The sequence below is a fragment of the Pungitius pungitius genome, chromosome 9, assembly GCF_949316345.1.
Source record: "Pungitius pungitius chromosome 9, fPunPun2.1, whole genome shotgun sequence".
NCBI lineage: Eukaryota > Metazoa > Chordata > Actinopteri > Perciformes > Gasterosteidae > Pungitius > Pungitius pungitius.
This window is the reverse complement of record NC_084908.1, coordinates 18,120,275-18,131,297: the sequence shown is the minus strand read 5'-3', so window position 1 is coordinate 18,131,297 and position 11,023 is coordinate 18,120,275. Positions and strand designations below refer to the sequence as shown.

General features: G+C 46.8%; 1 protein-coding gene across 1 annotated transcript; it reads right to left on the bottom strand.

Moving 5' to 3' along the window:
- Positions 1-474: 474 nt before the first annotated feature.
- Positions 475-10,858, bottom strand: foxk1 (forkhead box K1). The gene is made up of 9 exons (XM_037471195.2): positions 10,257-10,858; positions 7,002-7,217; positions 4,374-4,572; positions 4,124-4,270; positions 3,631-3,824; positions 3,202-3,374; positions 2,845-3,105; positions 1,556-1,726; positions 475-1,149 (listed from the first exon to the last, which is right to left on the bottom strand). Exons 1-9 carry the CDS (start codon positions 10,700-10,702, stop codon positions 950-952), a joined length of 2,007 nt encoding a protein of 668 aa, XP_037327092.2. The 5' UTR covers positions 10,703-10,858; the 3' UTR covers positions 475-949.
- Positions 10,859-11,023: the final 165 nt, after the last annotated feature.

Sequence of the window (11,023 nt, the reverse complement as noted above, 5' to 3'; positions counted from 1 at the left end):
AAAGCTAACTTAAAACAATCACTTTGTCTATATTAGGTTAGCTCCACTTCAATCAACTCCAAATAGTTGCCTTTTTTTTTTTTTGTCACCTCTCTGCCGTCACTCGGATCTTGTTGAATCGGAGTCGCTTCATGCTGATAAACCAAACTGAAATGAATGAAACGTACAAAGTACTGGTTTCTAATCCCTGGATTTTCTTCCATCTATTCTTCCAAAAATGATACCCATTTCGTTCTATTTGTGCTTTACAGAAAAGGCCAGAAAGATAGACGCCTCACATTCAGGGTCTTAATATTTATAGCTTTCCTTTTGTTTTATTTCATTTTTTTTTTTAAGTCTGACCGTATCAGTAAAAGTTGCCTCATGAAGAGTACAATCATATTCTTACAGTCTCCTGTGCCTCTGGGTGGTCTCTGTGTGTGTACGCAGCTCAGTCCCGTCTCAAGTTGCACGACAACATCAACTCTGAAAGTCACAGCTTCTTCTATAAATGCTGGTCATTTCAAAATCTCTGAACACACATTCCCTGTTTTTTTTTTTTAAGTCAGGCGATGACAGATCAGAAGTGCAGGAGTCCTTTGGCCTGAGTGACGGTAACCGTTGCATCTCGTGCATCCAAGATATCATCCAATATTCACACTGAAATGATTGTTATATGCATAATGCTTATAAGCTTAATCTCCTCACTTGTGTCGTCAGTGAGTGATGGATTACATTAAAGACCGTAAAGCTGGAAAAAGTCCTGAATGATTCATTTGAAAGTTTGTATTTATTTTTGACCAAAAGAAATGTGTTTCCTTACAACAATTAATTGAATGAGTTGAGGCTGCCTGTACATCGTTTTGGCCACGGCGGCCGCAGTCATATCAAAGAGTATAAAAGGCAAAGCAGTCGGGGGGCCCCAGAAGGAGGCTGTCCGTCGGGTACCTGGTTTAGAGGCCCCTGGGTTTCACTTCCGAGGGTTGTGGGTTTGCGTTGTCATGGCAACGATGACAGGCTGCTGAGCGGGTTCGGCCCCGCTCTCGCCCTCCATCTTGGGGCGCTTGGCCTGGGGCTCGGCTAACGTCTCTGCGCTGGGCCGTCTGCTCAGCAGCACCGGGGGGGAGCTGGAAGCCTGCGCAGCCAGGATCTGCAGAGGACTACTGAGGCCTGGACAGGAGACAAGAGAGGAAGTACCTGGATGACCTGATGAGGACATATTTTATCCATCATTTAGTTTGTATATAGGCTATAAACTATACTGTATATGACTTTTGTGTTTTAATTGTATATTATATGGCCTACTATTATTATTAATCCTAGGACTTCTTGTTCTTATTTTCCAGTTGTTCATTTTCACATATTTTTTATTATTTGACATCCTACTATGATGTTTAATGACTAATACTATTATACCATGAATTTTCTTTTATGGCTTAATAAACTGACTTTTGATGACATTCTTTGTGGCCGCCACCATCACGAGACACAAGTCTAACATCTTATACCCGACTTGGAAAACATCGGCCTGTATTCATCCCCCGAGAGGTCGATGTGCGTGGCTGTGGAATCCTACCAGAAGCATTTGCCAGACTGGTTGCCGCGGCCACAGCAGAGGACTGTTTGCCATTCTGAGTAACAGGGCGAACAGGAAGCTGATGTAAACCGTGGGCCGTGTTCCGCCCGTCCCCGCCGTGCAGCGCACTGTCCACCGTCTGGATCACTCGCTCTCGGGTCAGCTGGGCGTCTGACGGGAACACAGACACACAATAAAAACAGGTGAAAGAACCAGACTTTAAAGTGCGACCGTGTGTCTGCAAAAATTGAAATGTGTTGCTGTTAAATCACGGCGAACAACGATGCCCCTCGCATTCAATCATCTGTTCAGAAGGTTATTTTCATAGATCGCAACTTGGGAGTACGCCTCTCTCAAGTTGCGGTTATTAAAGACACCTGATCTGGTTTGGATTCGGGTCACTGCTGAAGTACGTGAACAGACTGAGGTAGTAGCTGACAGCATCAGGGGGGTCCTTTACATTCACGTCCATACAGGACAATAAAACAAAGGACTGCACTCACTCTAAATCAGCGCCTGGGGACATGAACCTGGAGGCACCGATCAAAGGTTCGTAAAGAGGAACAAACTGAGACAACTTGTGGTTAAAAAGTATTCGGGCATGCTCGATCATGCTGGTAACATTCAAACCAGGAAAATATATCCCTGTGCAATAGAATTAGTGACACATGGTCCGGTCCACATTGATCTATAGTTCAATCTGAATTTGGACCTCGATCCAGACTTCAAGAAGCCCCGGCTTGAAACCATTAGTAATAGTCATAATTAGGGCTGGACATATTTTGAAATTCATTAATCGTGATTTAAGAGGGGTTTTTTTCTTCTAAAGACTAAATCTTATAAATGAACGAGTAATCACTTTGCGTCTGGGGTCAACGCACACCCAAAGTATACAAAGTTGCGTTTACTGCGTTGAAATATTTTATCGCATTAACCTTCGGCCACAATACTCTCAATACTCAATACTCGATTAAGGTGTTAACTTTGACAGCCATAATACGTATATTATATATTAATAATAAACTGACAAACATCCGGTCAGGTAGTTTGTTATTGTCCCCCCCAGGGCTCAACCATGCACTTCACACACACACACACACACACACACCCTAAACCTTTGAAAAGTTGACATTGAATGCTTGTGAATAGTCTTCACAATGCTGCAGAAAATGACAAAAAAAAAGACACAACCCCACAACAGCTATAAAAGATCAACAAATTGAATGCTCATCGGGTAGTAATGTGTCGCATAACACATGCACTTCTTAAAGAGACTCCCACCGCTGTACCTCTGAGCTCAGCGTGGCCCTCGGTTCCTCCAACAGGGGGGGCGCTGTACCCGTTGGGAGGGTTGGAAGCCGGAGGGCCGCTGGTCACCAGCCGCACCATGGTGATGGAGGACTGAGTCGGGTTCTGGAGCACGTGGATGGGCTGGACTTGGCCGCCGCCGCCGCCTTGAAGGAAAGCGAGGGCTTTGCCGTGGCCTGAGGGCAGGGCCGCCGGGTGCGCGGGGGCCGCCATGATGACGTGCTGAGCACTGACTGGAGAGCCTACGCAGAGAGACACACACACAGCAACGTTTGACCTGCTCCATGGACCAGCCGAAAAGCCCTCGCGTGCCGGTGGGTGTTTCTGTGAGAGCCTACCTGGGGCACTCTGAGAGTACCTGTACTCGGGTACGGACGCCAGTTTGTTAACCAGCTGTTCGTGGTGGTCGTGGGAGATAGGAGAGCCCTCCCTGCTCAGACATTCAGGAGTCTGCAGCCCGCTAGATGGAGGAGAGAGGAGTCCCTGGTGGGTCGGGGAGGCCGGAGCACTCCTGGGGGGGAAAAGGACAAAGACAAAAGAAAGCTCTTTATCCACAAAGAGACGTGTAAGAACATTACAAAGCTCCCTGACTGCCATTACCTTCTGCCCAATTAGACTTACTTTGTTCTATCCAATCAAATGAGCCAGGAGCAGAAGCAGAGAGAAGGGACAAAGGGTTAAAGGTCCAATCAGCATGTGTGTGAGTGGGTGTGACAGACGTCTGTGTGTGTGTGTGTGTGTGTGCGTTTGCACGAGGATCCACTTACCTAGAAGAGAGCGGTCCGAATGGCGTCCTGAAGCAGGCCACCCCTCTCTGCCGTCTTTTCCTGAAGGCTTGCTCCACCAACTTGCTCTCAGAAGCAGAGTCCACCCGCCAAAAGCTGCCTTTGCCCGGCTCGTCCTGGGAACGGGCCACTTTCAGAAAGTATCGGTTGAGGGACAGGTTGTGCCTTATCGAGTTCTACAGAGAAAAATAGTTTGGTTACTGTCACAAAGAAATATTATTTGATATTCTTATATATTTCGTGAAGAGGCATGAAATTGTTTAAAGGCTTCTTGACACTACATTTTGCACACAGAGCCTGCTCTACGGTGCAAGCTCAAACATTACGTCTATTTCTTTTGTTTTCGCGAAATCTGCTTTTTGCTTCACGACTGCCTTCGGATTCGTTATCGCCCCGTGGACGTGCTGGAGTGAAGGTTTGGCTTGTTTCTCGACACACTACCGATCGATCACTGTAAGAGACGGGAAGCCGTTACCTGCCAGCCCTTGTCTGCGGTGCGGTAGTAGGGGTAGTGCTTGGTGATGTGCGCGTAGATGCCGCTGAGGGTCAGCTGTTTGTCGGCGGCGGAGGAGATGGCCTGCACGATGAGCTGCGCGTAGGAATACGGTGGTTTGGACTCGTCCTAGACCAACAAGGCACGAGCGTTAGCATCCGCACGCACAGTTTGAAGCGTTTTCAATGATGAATTGAGGGGGGGGGGGGTGTCGGGGTCTCTGGGTCTTCACCTTGGGGCTGTCTCCCCCGGCCGACTCCCCCCGCTGCTCACTCCCGGCGCCCCTCTGCTCAACGACGCTTCGTCTCTGCTCAGAAACCGCCTTGGCGGCATATTCAGCCGCCAACTGGAGGTCGGAGGTCACGTTGCGTCCATAGCGATACCCCGATGACCCTGCCCCCCGCGGGCTAGCCGGACAGGAGTTGGGAACACTGGAGAGAGGAGAGGAAAGAGTCCGTCAACAGGGTCTCAACCGGGGGGGGGGACAGACCTTTGGATAAAAGCGATGAAGACTTTATGAACAGAAACACGCTGAAGGAGAGGAAAAGAGATTATGTGACGAGTTCCTTCAATTCCATCTAGATGTGTGTTAGAAATGTCATCAAAAGCAATTAAATTCTGATACGACCCTTTGACCCCCCAACACGAAGCCCAAATCGGCTTGACGGATACACATGGTTATTTTTGAATATTAATCCTTTCAGTTTGTGACGAATTCAGTGCAACAAATACAAGAGGGACATTTGGAAAAATGATTACAGCTCATATCCGGTGCGTTCTTAACACACAACAACAACACACCTCAATGAACAAAACACTGCATGGTGTTAATCATTCACGAGGTTTTATCTGGTGCTGTTAGGACAAAACACGAGGAGAACCCGGTAACGTATACAACACACACCTGCTTCTGTTAGTAAAGTAAACACGGCTTTCTCGGAGGGTCAATGTGCTTTGATTTGCCTTAGGCAACAGTGAGCTGAAGATATCACACACACACACACACACACACACACACACACACACACAAAACACTTTGTATTTTTTGGCTGGGGAAACTAGGCTGCAGGCTGTGTTTTGCAAGTCGCTTTGTAAGCTCAGCGTTTTAAAAATTAATGATGGCGACAAGAAACTTGTTGCTCAGGCACAACTTAAATAATAAAATAAGGGCTGAATGTTTGTTTTTCCTTCTTTTTTTTTTTAAATACAACAAATTTCAATTAGTGTAGTGTTTTCTTTCTTAGGTCCGTAGAAATGATGTGTGGGGCAGTGCAGCAACACGATAGGTCCCTTAAAATTATATTTTGATAAACAATTGGCTGTGAACAAAAAAAGTGTGCCTGCAGCGTTTGCAAAATGAAGCCCACATTGAAACAGTTGATCCTTGGTCCCAACGCGATTGTGTCTGTAAATGTACATCCTCGAGTCCCGCGTGACGCGTGTTCGGGGGACCAGAAGTACACGTGTCCATGCCGCCACAGGCAGAACAATGTTATTGTATACGGCTCATTTGCGATTGCCAAACAGGAAAAGTGACTCTTACCACCAACGGTGTGTAAGCGCAGGCACGTGTTTTTCCTTTTTACACAATACTCGTCTTGCGTACTGTACGTGGATACTGTCAAGGAAGGGGGGGGGGGGGGGGGGGGGGGGGTGGGGGGCACAACAACAACCGGCCCCGAAAAAGGCCACAGTGAAAGTTGCGGAGAGACGCCTGAGCAAGCGTCTTTGCTCCGCGTGAGGTGTGTGTGTGTGTGTGTTGGTCCACGTGTGTGAGAGGTGGTGGGCTCTGAAAAGGAAGCCACCAATGGACGGGAAAAACGGCCTACGGGCAAAACAATCTGCCCGACAGCCAATCACACGCCTCGAAGCTGCAGCCATTCCATATAAGGCAGGCACACACACAGGATGACATAGGTGGGGGTGGGGGGGGGGGATGTGTGGTGCAGTGACCACCACAGCCCACCAGAGGGCGATATCAACAGCACCGTGCTTGGAGCAGAACGTGCTGTGTGCATTTGTGGAGCCTGATTTTCCAACATGTTGCATCAGGGCTTACTTAGAGAGCAGGTTTCCACTACGCCCTCAACCAGAAAGGAGATTATCAGTGAAAATGAGCTCATGTAGTGTGTGATCGGTAAAGATTTGTAGAAATAACCAAAGGAAACAAAGCCTTGTGTTTAAAACATGTACAGTAAGAAAGTAAACCGCTCAGATCTGAAACCCTTAGTGTGTAAACCGCCATACCGCAAAGAAGACAGAGTTGAGTTAAAAAATGCTGGAATATATACACAAATGGCATATACCGATGTTTTTTGATAGCAGGATCCTAAGCAGGAGGATTTTGTCAGTATTTTTGCTGCAGCAAATGATTATTTTCACTACGGCTTAATCTGCTGAGTTGTTTTGCATTTTAATCGCAGGCTGATTTCCTAACTCCCGGGATGATGTCATCATTTGTGAAACCAACTGTCATATAATGAAAAGAAAATCATCAAAATGAGGAAGAAGGTAGAGTGGCTTTTTTTTTTTTATAAACTACAATTGATCATTTATTTAAATAAGGACTAATCAAATGATTTACTTATTGTATTAACTAATATTTATTTTAACTCAATTTGAGACGCAAACAAAACAGACGTTATAGCCCTGCAGGCTTTGCAATGAGCGTTTACTGTCACAACAATTCACTGAAAAGCAGTACACAAGAAAATGTAAAAGACTCATCCGACTCCTCTTTCCAAATCGCATTTATATTTATGAATAAGCGTCCCGACAGATAATATGCTTTGTTTGCATGCATCAATGTAAACCTGTCGGGGGTGGGTGCGACAGCGTGTGTCCGTGCACGTCTTCTTACCTGAGGGTGCCCGTGGGCGAGGGCAGCGGCGATCCAAACGCCCGGATGTGCTCTTCGTGCTGCTGCATTGTGGGAATGCTGATTTTGAGGGGGGAAATGTGGGGCAGAAGCGGGCGAGGCGGAAGAGAGGGCATCTCCCGCTCTCTGTGGTCCTCCAGCAGCAGGAGGGACATGAACTGGATCTTGATAACTGTACTGGGAAAACGAAACACACACCTGGCGGGGCAGGAAGGCCGGAGGAGTGGGGGGGGCGGGGGGGGGGGAGACGATGAAAGCAACAGGACAGAAGAAAGGACAGAAACAACGTTGGATTAGTGCAGTCTCTCCCATACAATGCCTGAAAGCTAACCCTTTAACGTCATTTGTCTGAAGGGGCTGTTGTGAAGCTCTCAATCATATCACATGATTTTCCTCGGCAGGTGGGAGTTTTCCCAGTTGGCAAAATGTGTTTAGATTTCTACTTTAAAAATGTACAGACTCAAACTTCTTCTCTCAATGTACTCAGCATTTACAGTACAATGACAATTATAGTTTCCAAAGTCAAGAATGAGCTTAAAATGACGTTATTGTGTTTGAACTATACATAGTGGATAACAAATCTGCTATATTTCACATAAAGCTTGCGTTCCCCTTGTTTATTGTGTAGACAATGTCTCCAGGCAACGCCTTTACTGGACAAAGAACTAGTCTGGTGTAGACTTAACACGACATTCGGTAAACTGGCATTTTATCTTCTTTAAACAGGTCTGGACAACTGCCTTAATATAAGCAGGGATCACTCAGGCACAAGTTAGTTCAAGCCTAAACTTAAAGGTTGAGTCATTTCTGGAAGAAAAAAAAACAAATAGTAAAAACTTAAGGAAGTTGTTTTATTGTTTTCTAGCAGGTTCAGGCGACAATGTTCCATATTCACTGAAACCAAGTACTTGGTGACTGCGACCATCCCATCTGCCCAGATGTCACAATTTGTGCCTTTGAGCCGAATAAACCCGAATCCCTACTTATTCTTGGGGAGAAGAGCTCAGGCTGAAGTGTCCCTGCAGAGAGACAAAAATATATACAGCTACACAAGACCAACGAGGACTTGTGAGCGGTTTCCTGCAGCTAAACCGGTCAGATCACTTCTCTATCATCTGTCCTCTGAAGGATTGCAGCTGCTCATGCTGGACCCATGTACAGTTTGCTCACAGCTGTCTCTGCCCGGAGGAGGGGGTGGGGTGAGGGGGGGCAAAGAGAAAAGCCACTGTTTATAAAGAACTCACATGACATTTCGAATAGTGATTGTGTGAAAGGAGGTCTTTATGGAATCGAGTGCAAATCCATAATTGAGTGACTGTATCCACACGGCTCTCAACAGGCGGAGAGGGAGGGGGTCGGGGGGGGGGGTTATGCTTATTGCTGTAGCATAACTGTGTGAGCTCAGAGCAGAGCGGTGGTCATAGCTAGCTTGCATAGCTCGTTGGAGACATAAACAAAGACTCAAAGTCACCGACATGCACTAGCGCAGCGACATACACAAAAGGGCAGGGACACACGCATAGAGGGAATGAGACTTCCTTCTCTGCTCAGGGCGCCATTACACCACTATAACTTTACACACACACGCACAGAGCAGTTTGTCGTCTAATGCTTTATTAATGTTGTTAAGCTAATTAATGAGAGCACAATTAAGCTGCTTTGCAATCATACCCAAAGACTATAGCCAACTGTTACAAGCCATTGCAAGCTTAAAGGGTAAGGGAGTTATTAAAATGCAAGAGAATGCCATAAAGACACAGAAAATCAGCTCTATTCTGAAGGAGTACTATGACTTGGTGGAAATATTTTACTGTGAGAACCTCTAAAAACGAGGAAAACCTACATGTGAATAAGAACAACAACATTATTGATGTCCCGGAGGAATCAATTTAGACATTCAGCCCAAACTGAAAATACAAAATGTATTGCCCTCTTCTTCATACATCAGCCGTGGCTCAACACAGTCATGTGGCTAGCTTTGAAAATGGGCCCACAACCAGAGCAGAGAATGTGGCCGTGGGTTTTGGAGTGTTGTGTTTACTCCATGTGCTCCTGCAATGAGGATATCATTAGCACTTCCTGTCCAACGACAGACGCACCCCCAAACAGTCCTGACAGCCAATCAGAGAAGACCCCTTCCGTGATTGACACATAAAGAGACAGACACACAAAGTCAAAGCTTTCCGTTTGAGACTGGCACCGAATTAAGCGACCCAGTGAGGACTTAATATTTAGCCTGCAAAAACAGTAAAAGTAAAGGCAAAAATCAAAAGACCGGATGCTTTTTTAAAATAAAAAAAAAGCAAAACCCATTTTAAAGATTGATTACACAAAAAAACACAATGCTCTGGAAGGGAGGTGTCAGGGGTGGGTTTGTTTACATAGAGGTTAACGTGACGGCGACAGGTCGGCGAGCAGCTTCCCGACTCGCCGACAATCCCAATCTGTTGGGACAGGATTTATCCCCAACTAACGTTACTTACGCGTGGAACAAAATGTTCGGATATGTTTTAGGAAGGTCAACACAGTATGAAAACACAACAATGTGCAACACACGCTAAAAACATAGCTTATAAACGTAACTTGTTAACTAGCTTTTTCTTCTCGGTAGACCAAATTAAGCTACGTTTGCTAACGGCTAACAACGGCTAGCTAGGTTGATCCGCTGATTCACAAAATGGGGTAAAAAGTTTCTTGGAGACAGGTATAAAAAAAATAAATAATAATGTAACAGCTCACGTGTACACATGCCGTGTAGTGTTGTGTTACAGCTTGCTTGACAAAACCAGGCTTAAAGTGCACAAAAACCGAAGCTACACAGGATCGAACCACATGAAACGGCTCTCATTAGCGGTGTCATGACAAACTTTGTATCCCCGTCAGGATGAGTCGCCCGTTTGGCAGTTTCAATATGGATAACGTTACAAATTCGGAAAGCTACTGGCGTTAAAGATCTGACAAAACTATTAACATGTCTTCAGTGTTGTCTTCAAAACGCCCGCATACAATTTAAAACATGTATTTTTCTTAATCGTACTCCACTAAAAGTCCACTAACGGGGGAGATGCGTGGGCTTTAAAGGGGATACAATACAAGTCATAACACCGGCTCCGAGGCTGTGTGTCCAGCAATAGGTCAACGCTTAAATTGAACATAAAAGTTCGGCTTGCCCTGCAACTGCCACACGCCGTGTTGCCATAATTAGCCTTTAGCTAACTGCTAACTGAGTGCACTCACTCTCTGGGTAGCGACAGCGGGGGCGCCCCTCTCCGCTGGAACACCCCGTCAACGAACACGCCGTTCTTGCCCAAGCACCGGAGGGAGAACCCGTTGGCCTCGTCGTAGGTGATCTGCAGGTGTCGCCTGGAAATGAAACTCGAGTGACCCATGTTGATGTCCACGGAGCCGTGGGACGAGTTCCGGCCTACGGTGACCGTCCTCTGGCGCATCACAAACTCGAAGTCCCGGCCCTCGAGTCTGGCCAGGGCCTGCGGAGCAGGACAAGCGAGGCGCACGGGGAAAAGCCCGGCGTCGCCGCGGGCTTCCATCATCGGTGGGCCGAGGAGGGCGAGCGAGGACTGGAAATACGAGTGCGAGGTCACCGCGACGCGCACCGGACTGCATGGTGCCGACTGTAAAGCGAGCAGGGCTCGGGCTCCGGTGTCTTCCCGGTAGTCTGCCATCTTCTTTCGGAGGGTCAACACACACTCTCTTTCAAACACACACGCGCCCGCGCGCACAAACACTTTACTTCTTGCACACACAAAGTTGCAACGTGAGAGTTTTCGGCCGGGGCACTTGTTCGCTCCGTGGCTGTCGGAACAACATGGAGTCCTGGTCGGTGCAAGAACGGGACTGGAGTTCGTGCCGGAACGGGACTGGTGCTGCGTTCAGGGCCTTCGGGGGGATTTGGGCATAGCACTTTAAACACTGAAACATTTTAAATCACAGGCAAATACCAAAAACACTATTTGATAGCACAATAAATATGAAGATAAACAAAC

Excerpts from the sequence above, each read along its gene's own strand:
- foxk1 (XM_037471195.2), bottom strand. The coding sequence starts at position 10,702 with ATGGCAGACTACCGGGAAGACACCGGAGCCCGAGCCCTGCTCGCTTTA. Across the intron at positions 3,825-4,123 it reads CCGCAGACAAGGGCTGGCAG|AACTCGATAAGGCACAACCT; the intron begins GTAACGGCTTCC and ends TTTTCTCTGTAG. Across the intron at positions 3,106-3,201 it reads GTACTCTCAGAGTGCCCCAG|GCTCTCCAGTCAGTGCTCAG; the intron begins GTAGGCTCTCAC and ends CTCTCTGCGTAG.